The sequence below is a fragment of the Tachyglossus aculeatus genome, chromosome 20 (genome assembly GCF_015852505.1).
Source record: "Tachyglossus aculeatus isolate mTacAcu1 chromosome 20, mTacAcu1.pri, whole genome shotgun sequence".
NCBI lineage: Eukaryota > Metazoa > Chordata > Mammalia > Monotremata > Tachyglossidae > Tachyglossus > Tachyglossus aculeatus.
This window is the reverse complement of record NC_052085.1, coordinates 18,171,678-18,186,346: the sequence shown is the minus strand read 5'-3', so window position 1 is coordinate 18,186,346 and position 14,669 is coordinate 18,171,678. Positions and strand designations below refer to the sequence as shown.

The following is a 14,669-nucleotide window of genomic DNA, read 5'->3' as shown; positions in this document are numbered from 1 at the left end:
AAAGAGCTGGTTTCCGCTGGCCTGAGGTCCTCAGACTCATGTCCCCGTCCTGGAAGCTCCTGTCCTGCCTTTGGACATGGAGGAGGAGAGAACCGAGGAGGGTCCCGCTGGTCGCCGAGGAGACACCGGCCCCGACCCCGGGCTAGACTCATTGGTCATCCCCTCCTCCCTGCCTTAGCCTCCCTCTGGGAAGAGAGGGCTATCCAGGCTCCTGATTTCCAAATCTCAGAATCCATCTCCTTGGCCTGGGAAAAGACCCACATCCCTGCAGGACTTCCTAGGGATGCGTGGGCCCTGCTCTTCAATAAAGCTCCTGAGGCATTGCCTTCACTCTCTGGGAGTTATCTTCCTTCGGAATTCACCCTTGCTTCTAATTTGGCTCGTCTGTGAAAGGGTGGGGTTTACTCTGGCATAGCATCTGCCTGTTCTAAAAAATAATAATAGTGATTGTGACATCTGTTAAGCACTTACTATGTGCCAGGCACTGTACTAAATATTGGGGTAGACACAGGATAATTGGGTTGGCCGCAGTCCGTGTCCCACTTGGGGCTCCTAGTCTTAATCCCCATTTTGCAGATGAGGGAACTGAGGCCCGGAGAAGTGAAGTGACTTGCCTAAGGTCACAGAGCAAACAATTGGTAAAACCTGGATGAGAATCCAGGTCTTTCTTACTCCCAGGCTGTGCTCTATCCACTGGGCAATGCTGCCTCTCACGCAATGGATATGACTTTCTGTGAGAACCTTTTCTGCTCTGAACCAGAACCAAAGACCACCAGCATTGGTGGGACGTAGGGGAAGAATCGACAGGTCAATCAGTGGTATTTATTGAGCACTTCCTGTATACAGAGGGCTATACTAAGCACTTGAGAGAGTACAACAGAGCTGCTAGACATATTCCCTGCCCGCAATGAACTTACAGTTTAGAGCAGTGTGGCTCAAAGGAAAGAGCACGTGCTTTGGAGTCAGAGGTCATGGGTTCAAATTCCGGATCTACCAACTGTCCGCTGTGTGACTTTGGGCAAGTCACCTAACTTCTCTGTGCCTCGGTTACCTCATCTGTAAAATGGAGATGAAGACTATGAGCCCCACGTGGGACAATCTGATCACCTTGCATCCTCCGCAGCGCTTAGAACAGGGCTTTGCACATAGTAAGCTCTTAACAAATGTCATTATTATTATTATTATTATTATTATTATTATTGAATTTACCTGACAGGAACCTTCACTTTCCCACATTCCCACGACAAACATTCCCCTATTTCCCCACCAAAATAGAAGATTATTCTCCAACGATGTGACTTCTTTTCTTCCTTTCTCTAAGCTCTGAAGAGCAGTGGTTTGACCGTTTTCTTGCCTTCCTCATTTCTCCCTTCCTACTTCCCCGTGCCTTGGTGAGGGGGCCTGGAGTGGACTCTCCTCACCCGGGGAAAGCAGTCGGGTGATGGACTGGGGATTTCAGGGACAAACAGTGTGGAAACCAGGGCCACGACAAAACCGGGCTCCCCACATGCACAGAAACAGCGGAATAGGCAGCCAGGGACGTGGAAAGTGGAGATGCAGTTTGCCCTCGGTGGCTGGGGCTGGTAGAAACTGGGAAACTGAGGCCGCGGGACACCTATGGGGCAGAAAGAATCATGCATTTTGCTGCCCTGGTTCCTTTTTATTTTGTCATGGAATCTGTTAGGAGCTTGCTATGTGCCAGGTGCTGTTCTAAGGGCTGGGGTTGCCACAGGATCATCAGGTGGGACCCAGTCCCTGTCCCACATAGGGCTCACAGTCTTAATCCCCATTTTACAGGCGAGAAAACAGACCCAGAGAAGGGAAATTACTTTCCGGAGTTCACTCCAAAGACAAATGGCAGAGCCGGAATTAAATCCCAGGTCCTCTGATTTTCAGGCCCATGATCTTTCCACTAGATCGCACTGCTTCTGATTAAGCCACACGGCTTTTTATTACCTGGCTCCCACAATGGGGAGTGAGGGGGGACCCAGGACCCCAGATTCTGGCCCAGAGTATTATGTCCAGAGTCCACTGCCCATGTTGACAGAACTCTGCCCTTGGGCCTTTCAGCACTGGCTGGGAGGTTTCAGAAAGGGAAGACCAGGGCAGGAAGCTTGTTGTGGGCGGGGAGGATGTCTACTAACTCTGTTACAGTGTACTCTCCCAGGTACTTAGTACAGTGCTTTTTACAAAGTAAGCACTTAATAAATACTATCAATCGATTGAATGATCAGGACAAGGCTTGAAGGAAGTGGGTAACCTAGGGAAGACGTGGAGAAGAGTGAGCTGCTGGCTGCATTAGTTGGTGTGAGGGGGCCAAGGAGAGGGGTGAGGGAAGTGAGAAAAGCGGAGAGATGGGACGAATAGGATCAGAGGCCCAGAGCGGAGACTGATTCAGGATTGATGTGCCATATCCCACTCGAATAGGGCTCTCTGAAAAACCCAAGGCAGGCCTGTAGGGATCAGCCTCCTTCTCCTGCCTGCGGGAGGCACTGTCCTCGACCTCCTCCAGAGAACGAAGATTGACATTCTTCTCGTCCGAGCTCAGGCCCTCAGGACCGACCACTGACCAGAGGTCAGAGACCGATTGGAAGGAAGGAAAGTGGAGGTTTTGGGAGCCAAAGCGGGAAATCACCTCAGGTGAAATGGAGCCTTCTAGAAGTCACCCATGGACTAGCGTGGCGGTGGGGAGGGGATGACATTCGAACGCTCACCTTTAAGGCCTTACCTTCCCGAACCTGGCCCCAGGAGTATCGCCCGATCTTGCCCGGGTTAAGGATTCCCCTGCCTCCCCAGGATCCGCCGTTTTGTGTTCCTGTCCGGCCTCAGCAGGATCACGTAGACCTTGGGCCCGAAGATGCAGCCGAGGAGCCCGGCACTGGAGGTTAGGATGGAGAAGACCTCCACGGCCACCATGGCCTTGCCCCTGGTGCTCAGGTAGGTGGGCAGGAAGGAGACCCAGACGCTGCAGAATACCAGCATGCTGAACGTGATGAACTTGGTCTCGTTGAAGCTGTCCGGCAGGTTCCGGGCCAGGAAGGCCACCGTGAGGCTGACCAGGGCCAGAAGCCCCATGTAGCCCAGGACGCAGTAGAAGGCGACAGCAGAGCCCTCATTGCACTGGACTACAATGGCACCGGCCTCGGATACCATGTCTGCGTCGGGGAACGGTGGGAAGGTCCCCAGCCAGACTGTGCAGATGCCCACTTGTACCAGGGAGCAGACGCAGACGATGGAGGAAGGCACCCTGGGCCCCAGCCATCTCCTGATCCCGCTCCCCAGCCCAGTGGCCCTGAAGGCCAGGACCACGGTGACCGTCTTGGCCAACACGGAGGAAACGGCCAAGGAGAAGGTGATTCCGAAGGTTATCTGTCGCAGGAGGCAGGTGGCCAGGCTGGGGAGGCCGACGAAGGTCAAGGAGGACAGGAAGCAGAGTAGGAGGGCCGCGAGGAGGGTGTAACTGAGACCACGGTGGTTAGCTTTCACTACGGGGGTGTCCCGGTGGCGGATGAAGACCCCCCAAACCAGAGCGGTGAGGAGAGAGAAACAGAGGGCTAAGGACACCAGAATCATTCCCAGAGGCTCCTTGTAGGAAAGGAAGACCACGGTTTTCGGGACACACTGATCTCTTTGAGGATTTGGAAATTCATCTTTGGGGCACTTGATGCATTGCTCCACATCTGAAAGGAATAAGTGGAATTTTACACCTCATTTGGGGAGAGGCATGAAATTCCAGTCCCCGGGAGACGGATGTCGGTAATATAGGGGCAAAGGAAATGCAGAGAAGAGCAACTAGAAAAATCAGATGGAAGAAGGAGCTTCTCCTGAAGGACTGGAACGTGTCAAATGACTCCGTTACATAGCACTCTCACAAGTGCTTGATACAGTGCTTTGCACACAGTAAGTGCTCAAGAAATACCATTCATCGATTCGACCTATGGGTTTGGTTCAGTCTGCCCTGTTGCATTACTTACTTACATTTGGATTTGTCCCACGTGTTGACCTCCACCCCGCTCAACTTCACAGCCCTCCTGCCCGTGTTCATAATTCATTTTAATGTCTGTGTCCACTTCAAGACGGTAAGCTCCTTGCGGGCAGGTTACATGCCTACCAACTGTTATATTCTACTCTCCCATGCACTCAATACAGTGCTCTGCACACAGTAAGCACTCCATTAATACCGTTGATTGACTGTGGGCAGAGAACATGTCTACCAACTCTGCTGTACTGTACTCTCCGAAGGGCTTAGTAGAGTGTTCTGCACTCAGTAGGTGCTCAATCAATAGCATTGATTGATTGATTGACAGGGACATAAAGGAAGCCTCCCACATAGCAATGGCTGTAGACTAGAGTCCAATGTGGCTGTTTATTGCTGTATTGCACTCCCCCAAGCGCTTAATACATAGTAAGTGTTGATTAAATACGTTGGAATGAATGATTGAATGAATGGACCCCAAAGAGACAATAGGGTGAGGAGGAGGCTGGGGGTTCCAAGTGTCCCTTGCTCTCCACCTCCCACCTGGCCTAGTGGATGGAGCCTGGCCCTGGGAGTCCAAAGACCTGGGTTCTAATCCTAGCTCTGCCACTTTTCTCTGGGGGAATTTGTGCAAATCACTTCTCTTTGCCTCATTTACCTAGCTGTAAAATGGGAATTGAGAATGTAAGCCTCATTTCTGATGGAGACTGTGTTCCACCTGCTTAGCTGATATCTACCCTAGCAGATAGTAAAGGTAGAAGCTTAACAGAAAATGTAATAATAATAATAAACCGCCAAATATCTTAGTGCTTATGTCAGAGACTGAGGCTCAGATCAGAATTACTGTGGCATTTGTTAATATTAAGCACCTACTACATGCCAAGAAGTGAACTAAGTGCTGGAGTAGATAGAAGATCATTAGATCCTAAATGGGGCTCACACCCTAAGTAGGAGGGAGAACAGGGATTGAATCCCCATTTGGCAGATGAAGAAACTGGGGCACAGGGAAATGAAATGACTTGTCCAAGGTCACAGAGCAGACCAGTGACAGAGACTAAATTTGAACCCGAGTCCTCTGACTCCCAGGCCCGGGTCTACTTCCACTAGGTAGAAAGAGAAGCAGTATGGCATAGTGGATAGAGCATGGAACTGGGAGTCAGAAGGTCATGGGTTCTAATCCCATCTCCACCTCTTACCTGCTGTGTGACCTTGGGCAAGTCACTTTACTTCTCTTTTCTTCAGTTACCTCATCTGTAAATTGGGGATTGAGACTGTGAGCCCCACGTGGGACAGGAGCTATGTCCAACCCGGTTTGCTTGTATCTACCCCAACGCTTAGTACAGTGCCTTGCACATAGTAAGTGCTTGGATAATACCATTATTACTATTATTATCATCATTATTATTATTATGCCTCAGTGGCTGCTACAGGTTTATTACCGTGTGGTGTAGAGAAAGAATGGCACTCTGCAAATCAGAGGACCTGGGTTCAAATCCCTCCTCTACTACTTGCCTGTTTTATAATCTGGGGCAAGCCACTTCAATTTTCTGGGCCTCAGTTTCCTCAATCGTAAATTGGGGATTAAATTCCTGTTCTCCCTCCTACTAAGACTATGAGTCTCATGTGGGGCAGAAACTGTCCCCAACATGTTTGCCCCAGCGCTTAGAATAGTGCTTTTTTTTCTCTTTCTGAATGATATTTGTTAAATTCTTACTATGTGCTGGGCACTGTACTGAGCACTGGGGTAAATACAAGTTTACCCAATTGGACCCAGTCCCTGTCCCACCTGGTCCTCACAGTCTCAATCCCCATTTTACAGATGAAGGAACTGAGGCCCAAAGAAGTGAAGGGGCTTGTCTAAGGTCACAGTACAGACATGTGAAGGAGTTTAGAATTAAAACCCAAGTCCTTCAGATTCCCAGGCCTGTGATTTATCCACTAGGCCATGCTGCTTCTGTAGACACCTAATAAACGCTTAACAAATATCACAATCATATCATATATCATACATGACGATGATGATGATGGTATTTGTGAAGCACTTACTATGTGCCAAGTACTAGTTTAAGCGCTGATGTATATCATCTATCATATCACATTTCAAAAGCTCTCCCGGATTGTCCCGCCTGGCCCAACACTGTTAGCCGGGAAAGCACGGTCCTAGGAGGACACCTACCGGTCTGGTTGCTGATCTCTCCCTTGGCACAGGGCACGCAGTCGTAGCAGCAGGAGGCTTTCCCTTCCCGAGCTGTTTTCCTAAATCCCGGCCGGCAGCTCTCGCTACACACGGAGCGGGGGGTCTGCGCGAGTAGGAGAAGAGGGAAACTGCAGTGGTCTCTAAATTCATCCCTGTTTCCAGCCCCATGGCAGTCATGCACACATCTGCAATTCATTTATTTATATTAATGTCTATGTCACCCTCTAGGCTGTAAGTTTGTCGTACCTGTTCAATTGTTATATTATGCTTTCCCCAGCACTTAGTACAGTGCTCTGCACACAGTAGGTGCTCAAAAAGTGTGACTTACTGACTGATCAATGGCATTTTTTGATCCTGTCATCCTCCGAACATTCCCATCACTGATGACAGCACAACCATCCTTCTTGTCTCACAAGCCCGTAAACTTGATGTCATTCTTGACTCCTATCTCTCATTAACGCCACATTTATAATCTGTCACCAATTCCTGTTGGTCTCATCTTCACTAAATCGCCAAGATCCACCCTTTCCTCTCCAACCAAACACTCATCCTATCCCAACTGGATTACTGCATCAGCCTTCTTTCTGACCTCCCAACCTCCTGCCTCTCCCCACTTCAGTCGATATTTCACTCTGCTGCAAGGAAAGAAACGCTCTGGGCATGTCACCCCCCTCCTCAAAAATGTCCACTGGTTGCCTATCAACCTCCGTATCAAACGAAAACCCCTCACTATTGGTTTCAAAACTCTCCATCACCTTGCCCTTTCTTACTTTATTTCCCTTCTCTCCTTCTACACACTAGCCCGCACTGTGCTCCTCTGGTGCTAAACTTCATGCTGGGCCTCCATCTTAACTGTCTTGACTCTGACTCCTGGCCCACGTCCAACCTCTGGCCTGGAACGCCCTTCCTTTTCAAATCCACCAATCACTCTCCCCCCCTTCAACGCCCTACTGAAGGCACAACTCCTTCAAGAGGCCTTGCCAGACTAAGCTCCCTTTTCTTCAGCCCCATCTCCCTTCCGTGTCACCTTGACTCGCTCCCTTTTCTCTTCTTCCCCTCGCCCTGCACTTGTGTATATATGTATATATCTATAATTCTATTTCTTCCATTGATGCCTATTTACTCGTTTTAATGTCTGTCATCCCCCTTTCTCGACCGTAAACTCGTTGTGGGCAAGGATTGTCTCTCTTTATTGCCATATTGTACTTTCCAAGCGCTTAGTTCAGTACTCTGCACACAGTAAGTGCGCTATAAATACGAATAAATGAATGAATTTATTGAGCACTTACTGTGAGCAGAGTCTAATATTAAGCACTTCACTCATTCATTCATATTAAGTGAGTGTTTACTGTGTACGAAACACTGTATTTTGTGCCTGGGAGAGTTCTCATCAGCAATAAATAGACACATTCCCTGCCCACAAAGCACTTGGGAGACTACAATGCAACAGATTTGGTGGACACATTCCCTGTGCACAGTAAGCTTACAGTCTAGGGGGCAAGACAGGCACTACTATAAAAAAATCAATTTTTCGTAGAGAATGCATAGCTATGTACATAAGTGCTTTGGGATGAATATTGAACGTCCACAGGGCACAGATCCAAGCTCATAGATGATGCAGAAGGAAGAGGGTGCTGGGAAAGGTGGGCTTAATCGGGGAAGGCCTCTTGGAGGAAAAGTGACCTTTATAAGACTTTGAAAGTGGGGAGAATGGTGGTCTGGTGTACATGAAAAGAGAGGGAGTTCCAGGCCAGAGAGAGGACGTGGTATAGGGGTAGGCGGTGAGAACAATGAGATGTAGGCTGGGCAAGGAAGCTGATGCTTGAGGAGTGGAGTGTGCGGGCTGGAGTGTAGTAGGAGATCAGTGAGGTAATTTATATATTCATATTAATGTCGGTCTCCACTTCTAGTCTGCAAGCTCATCGTGAGCCGGGAATGTGTTTGTTTATTGTTGCATTGTATTCTCCCAAGTGCTTAGTACAGGGCTCTGAACAAAGTAAGTGCTCCATATATACAACTGACTGACTGAATGAAAGTAAGGTAGGAGGGGGTGAGCTGATCGAGTGCTTTAAATCCAGCGATAAGGAGTTTCCTCATTTCATTTCATCCGGTTGTACAGTCCTACCGACTTCTGGTCCCAGATGACAACCTCAGATCTCATCGAATAATGCCTCCTCCATCAACCGATCAATCAGTGGTATTTATTGAGCACTACTGCGTGCAGAACACTGTAGTATATACTTAGAAGAGTACAATAGAACAGAGTTGTAAGACACGCTCACTGCCCACAACGAGGCCGGAGGGGGAGATAGACATTAAAATGAATTATGGTGATGGACAGAAGGGCTGGGGGACAGAGGGTGGTGTGGATACCTGCCCGAATTGGCCTCACTGAAGCTGTCTGGCAGCTTCCTGGCCAGTAAGGCTACCAGAAGGCTGGCCATGGTCAGGAGCCCCACATAGCCCAGGACGCAGTAGAAGGTGAGGGCGGAACCCTCGTTAAACTGGACGACGATGACTCCGACCTCGGACGCCACGTCCACATCAGGGAACGGAGGGGGTGGAGCAGACGGGGAAGTCCCCAGCCAGAGCGTGCAGATGCCCACTTGGACCAGGAAGCAGACGTCGACGTTGGTGGAAGGCGCCCTAGGTCCCAGCCACGTCCTGATCGTGCTTCCCAGCCCAGTGGCCCTGAATCAATCAATCAATCAATCAATCGTATTTATTGAGCGCTTACTGTGTGCAGAGCACTGTAGGACCACCGTGACCATCTCCAACAACACGACAGAAATGGCCACGGAGAAGACGACTCCGTAGGCCGTTTGTTGCAGGATGCAGGCCATCCCACCCTCCTCCTGCTCCACCTCCTTCTTTCTTTCCTCTCGCTCCTCCTCCTCCCCCTTCTTCATTCTTTACCTGAGAAGACAGCCCGACCAACATTATCTTCTCCTTACTGATGGTGAAATCTTGTCCGGCTGAGGCCAGGGGCGTGAACTCTCCCACTCTGACATAGAGTTTGGTGCCATTCTGTAAAATCTGATAGTTCAGGATGTCGAACCTACTGGTGGAGCAGCTGGGGTCATCCAAATGGACCTGCTCACCGGTGCCGATGTGGACCCGAGGTTTCTTCAGGGACGAGTGGAGCTGGAGGGAAAGAGAAACACTGGTGATTGAAGTCACCGAAGAATCAGTGTTGCCTGGTGCATAGAGCCTGGGCCTGGGAGTCCCAAGGACCTGGGTTCTCATCCCAGCTCTGCCACACATCGGCTGGGTGACCCTAGGCAAGTCATTTCACTTAGCTGGGTCTCACTTCCTTCATCTCTCAAACGGGGACTAAGATTAGGAGCTCTAAGTGGGACTTGGATTGAGTCCAACCTGATTAGCTAGTATGTTCCCCAGCACTTAGAATGTGCCTGGCATAGAGTCGGAGCTTAACAAATACAACTTAAGACAAAAAAAGTGAACGATTCTCTGATCCTGGAATGGTCATCCTTGGCCAAACCCACTTGGAAGATATCCAGGAACTCAAATACCTGCATTCTTGTTAAGTGGGGCACATAGGGACAAGAGCCTTCTTAGGATGTGCCACAGGGAGGGAGGGAGGGAGGGGAGAATTACCTGCCATGGACGAGGAACCCGACTTGGACCATCTCCTGAAGTCTCCGTGTCCTTCTCTGCCAAGATCTCTTGGTGGAGGGCATGAGCTATGGCATAGACAGCGCTGTACACGTTGTAACTCTGGGGAGACAGGTTCATATCCCAGAGGTCCAGGGGCCTGCTCTCCAACGTACTGTTTCCTTCACACACTGTCAGGCCACCACGTTCAAATAATCCTGGACAATGAAATATCCACCGCCAGAATGCCAGTAGAAACACATCCTGTGGATATTTCTGAGGGTTCATGGTTCTTTGGAAATCCCTGAAACCCGCAATCATTTTCCTATGGACTGAGAATATCAGGGAGCCCTGGAAAAAGGTGTTATTTCTGAAATAGGTATTCGATGTAAAATCCCAGTCGGATGTGGTGATCCAGACTTTTCCGTGAATGGGTATCTCCTCTATACAATGTAAAAATAACCTTAAAGAGAATGTATCCCCATAGGCAGCGACCACATTCGCCGAGGATGTAATCATTTGTTTGTGGTTACAGTAGGATGCATGTACACTATGACTAAAAAGTCCGTAGACTCTTTGAACATAAGCCACACAGATTCCATTCTTGGCCATCTCTTCCATTAGGACAGCGGCAAACGTCTCCCCTCGAATGTCATCGGAGACCAGGAGGCCGATCCAGACCCAGTGAAAATGTTTCATGAGACGGACCATCCCCGAGGGCAGAGCCAAAGAACTCTCAGAGATCTGATAGAGAGACGGGAAGAGGGTCTTATCTCTGAGATTGGGGTCCTCTGGGCCGTAGGAGATCTACACGGAAGACAGAGCCGGGGGGAGAGGGGACTCTGGAGTGAACATAGCGGGAGATAGACATCATTGCTCCATGTTCCCAAATCGATCGCTCAATCATGGGATTTACTGAGGGCTTACTACGTGTAGACCCCTGTATTACACACTTGGGAGAGTACAGCAGAGCTGATAGACAGGCTTCCTGCCTATAAGGGGATAACAGTCTACAGAGGGTCAGCCTATACCATTCTGGGAAAAGACACCAGTGCCTTCCATTGCCTTTGGCTCCTTTGAAGTATTTCCTGCCTGGGGATGTTCCAGGGGCAATCTGAAAATCAATCTGAGCTAAGCTCTGCTTTCCTTGGTGGGATGCATTTTATTAGGCACTTGGGAAGCATGGAATATCACTGAGGACCTGGGAAGCCGCGTGGCCTAGTGGAAATCCTGGGTTTCGTTCCCAGCTCTGCCACTGACCTACTGAGAGACCCTGGGCAAGTTGCTTCACTTCCTCATATGTAAAATGGGGCTCCAATACCTGTTCTCCCTCCTTTTTCTACAGGAACAGGGATTGGGTCTGATCCGATCATCCTGTATCTTCCCCAGCTTTTGAACAGCGCTGGACAGGCTTGAAAAGTACCGAAATTATTCAGAAAGTGAAACATTCCCTGCCTTTATACCGGAATTCATTCATTCATTCATTCATTCAGTCGTATTTATTGAGCGCTTACTGTATGCAGACCATTGTACTAAGCGCTTGGGAAGTACAAGTTGGCAACTTATAGAGACGGTCCCTACCCAACAGCGGGCTCAGTCTAGAAGAAGTCTAGAATGGGGAAAGTGAACTGAGCAGTATTTACAACTCAGGTGGTCTAAATACATAATTCAGAGCATCTATAGGAATAGATATATTCTCATTAATTTCATCACCTTTGGCTCCTTCGAGGGAGTTGCCCTGCCTTGGAATGTACATGGGACAGGGTTTAGGGCAGTGCCTGGCACTTAGTAAGTGTTTAATGGATACCATAAAGAGACAACAACAGGAACAACAACAACTCAAAGTCGGTCCTCCAGACTTTCAGCTCTCTGTGAGCAGATAATGTGTCTGTTTATTGTTAGAGAATACTCTCCGAGCGCTTAGTTCAGAGCTCTGCACCTAATAAGCGCTCAGTAAATACGATTGAATGGTCTGCCCCTTACTGACGGGATCACTTACCTGAGGGTGCTTATGGAGTCCCAGGAGCCAGGAGCCTGTCGTGGTCACCACTGAAGTCATCCCTCCTATGACGGCCAGCAGTTTGTCCCGCTGCTCCGGTTCACAGCTGTAGTTGGGGACCGTCTCGGCTTTCCCCGAGAGTAGAGCCATGGTACTCTCGGCTGTGATCGTACCCAGGAAGTGGACGTTAAAGATGTGGAAGCCCAGGGAAATATTGGGTAACAGGCTGAGGTCCTTGTTGATCTCCTCCACGGCAAACACCAGGGCCAGGAGATGCTGGTAGTGTTTAGTGAAGTATCTGTATCGGAAAGGACGGGAGATGACCCTGAAGGGTCGGGATGTAGCGCCAAGGGCTGAGACTGGGGAGTCAGATGGACCTGGGTTCCAAACCCAGCTCCACCGCTTCCCGCTGGGTAACCTTGGGTGAGTCACTCTGCTTCTCTGAGCAGCAGTTACCTCATCTCTGAAATGGGGATGAAGACTGTGAGCCCCATGTGTAACAAGAACTGTGTCCAATCTGATTAGTTTGAATCTACGCCAGTGCTTTATACAGTGCCTGGCACCTAGGAATGCCACTGACTGATTAATCTGAGTTTCCTGAATAGCTACACATGGGTTCTAAACCTTGACCCTTGCCCGCAGACATCAATACCATGGACATGGCATGGTGGATAGAGTACAGGTCTGAGAGCCAGAAGGTCATGGGTTCATTCATTTATTCAATCATATTTATTGAGCGCTTACTGTGTGCAGAGCACTGTGCTACGCGCTTGGAAAGTACAAGTCAGCAACAAATAGGGACAATCCCTGCCCACAACGGGCTCGCAGTCCAGAAGGGGGAGACCGACATCAAAACAAGTAAACAGGCATCAATAGCATCAATATAAATGAATAAATACATAAATAGAATTAAAGACATCAGAAGAAGTAAAACAGGCATTAATACAAATAATAGAGCTATAGATATGTACATATATACAGAAGTGTTGTGTGGCGGGGAAGTGGGTAGAGCACTGGGAGCAAGTTGGAGAGATTTGGGGGAGATGAAAAGGGGGACTTTGTCTGGGAAGGCCTCCTGGAGGAGGTGAGATTTCAGTAGGACTTTGAAGGGTGTGATTTTTTGTGAGGAAGGAGGGCATTCCAGGCTCGAGATAGGACGTGGGTCAGGGGTCGATGGCGGGACAGGCAAGAACGAGGCACAGTGAGAAGGTTAGCAGCAGAGGAGGGAGGTGTGCGGGCTGGGATGGAGAAGGAGAGAAGGGAGGTGAGGTAGGCGGAAGCAAGGCAATGGAGAACTTTAAAGCCAATTGTGACTCCACCACTTCTCTGCTCTGTGACCTCGAGAAAGTCATTTCACTTCTCTGTGCCTCAGTTACCTCATCTGTCAAATGGGGATCGAGAGTGTGAGCCTCAAATGGAGCAGGGAACGTGTCCACCTTGATTTACTTGAATCCACCCCAGCGCTTAGTACAGTGCCTGGCACATAGTAAGTGCTTAACAAATATCATTATTGTTATTATTATCTGCGTCCCCGCACTCGTGCCCATTGCCCTTCCTTTCTCCCCCACCCAATCGTGTCATCTCCCGCTCCTTTCCCGCCCGTCCTACATCCGGGGAAACAGAAACACTTACTCTGCGGTATCAGGAAGGAAAGACGGTGGTTCTGTGATGTCCTCAAATATTCCAATATTATTCGCAATCATATCCAGAGAGAGGAGTCCTCCAATCACCGCATCTCCATCCTGGTAGTACCCGCTGGAATAATTTCTCTTCAAGGTGCAGAGACCATTGACCATCGTGCACTGGACAGCACGGAGCTGGGAGAACAGGATGGTCCAAAGAGGACTAAACCTCATGGTCACAGTCCTAAAACACAAAGAGAAAACTACTCACTGGAGCGACAGGCTGATCCAGAGGCTGAGTGGTTGAGATGAGAGAGCTGTTCAGCGTTTCCGGCTCCCCTGAGGATTCGTTCCACACACTGGTGCAGCGCCCGGTTGGAGACGGTCCTCACTCCAGGACGGTGGAGGGATCAGAGGAGGGGGAATATTTATAGGGATGCTTTAGCCTGATACAAGAGTTACTGGTTCCACCTGACGATCTTTGTTTTCGGTGGCCTAAGTGTTCTGAGACTCCTCTTCCTCCTCGCTCTCCTGGCCCCTCCCAGAGAGGCTGCGATCACAGTCATTGAGGAAAACGGCCTCGTAAACTGCACCTGCGTACCCACGATTCCCTAAAGGAAGCTGTTGGAAACGTGTCTGCCAACTCTCTTGTATTGTGCCTGGGACACTGCTCTGTGCACAGTAAGCACCCAAAAATAGCATCGATTGAGTGTGGGCAGGGAGCATGCCTACCAAGTCGGTTGTATTGTACTCTCCCAACTGCTTAGTACAGTGCTCTGTACACAGAACGTGCTCAGTGGACACCATTGTTTGATTGATATGTAGATCATCCAGGGGGAACCTAGGAAACCAGAACCTCAGTGAAATCAGGTCTCTAAAAGAACTTGATTCTTCTTCAAATCTAAAACACCAACGTGTCCTCAGGCTATGTGTCGCTTTACCAAAAAGCTCCTGTGGTCTCTGGAGCATCCAGTGTTCCAGACTGAACAGTGTGGCCTAGTGGAAAAAGGAAGAGCCCAGGAGTCAGAGAACATAAGAATAATTATTGTGGTATAGCACTTACTATGGGCCAAGTGCTGGGGTAGATACAAGATCAGCAAGTTGGACAGAGTCCCTGTCCTTCATGGGTTTCACAGTTTAAGAAGGCAGAATTGGGGATTCAATTCAGATGAGGGATCTGAGGCCCAGAGAAGTGAAGTGATTTGCCCAAGGTTACCCAAGAGTTTGGTGGTGGAGATGGGATGAGAACCCAGGTCCTTC

At 49.3% G+C, this 14,669-nt stretch overlaps 1 protein-coding gene across 1 annotated transcript; it reads right to left on the bottom strand.

The window, feature by feature from the left end:
• Nucleotides 1-2,772: 2,772 nt before the first annotated feature.
• Nucleotides 2,773-13,583, bottom strand: LOC119941289 (vomeronasal type-2 receptor 26-like). Its single transcript, XM_038761664.1, has 7 exons — nucleotides 13,420-13,583; nucleotides 11,788-12,085; nucleotides 10,362-10,595; nucleotides 8,894-8,905; nucleotides 8,547-8,698; nucleotides 6,153-6,325; nucleotides 2,773-3,680 (listed from the first exon to the last, which is right to left on the bottom strand). Exons 1-7 carry the CDS (start codon nucleotides 13,581-13,583, stop codon nucleotides 2,773-2,775), a joined length of 1,941 nt encoding a protein of 646 aa, XP_038617592.1.
• Nucleotides 13,584-14,669: the final 1,086 nt, after the last annotated feature.

What these genes read in the sequence shown, in the direction of transcription:
- LOC119941289 (XM_038761664.1), bottom strand. Translation starts at nt 13,583, where the DNA reads ATGGTCAATGGTCTCTGCACCTTGAAGAGAAATTATTCCAGCGGGTAC. An exon ending in TTCCTTCCTGATACCGCAGA is followed by an intron (nt 12,086 to 13,419) that starts GTAAGTGTTTCT and finishes TTTCCGATACAG; the next exon opens with ATACTTCACTAAACACTACC. An exon ending in AGTGAGGCCAATTCGGGCAG is followed by an intron (nt 6,326 to 8,546) that starts GTATCCACACCA and finishes GGCTGGAAACAG; the next exon opens with GGATGAATTTAGAGACCACT.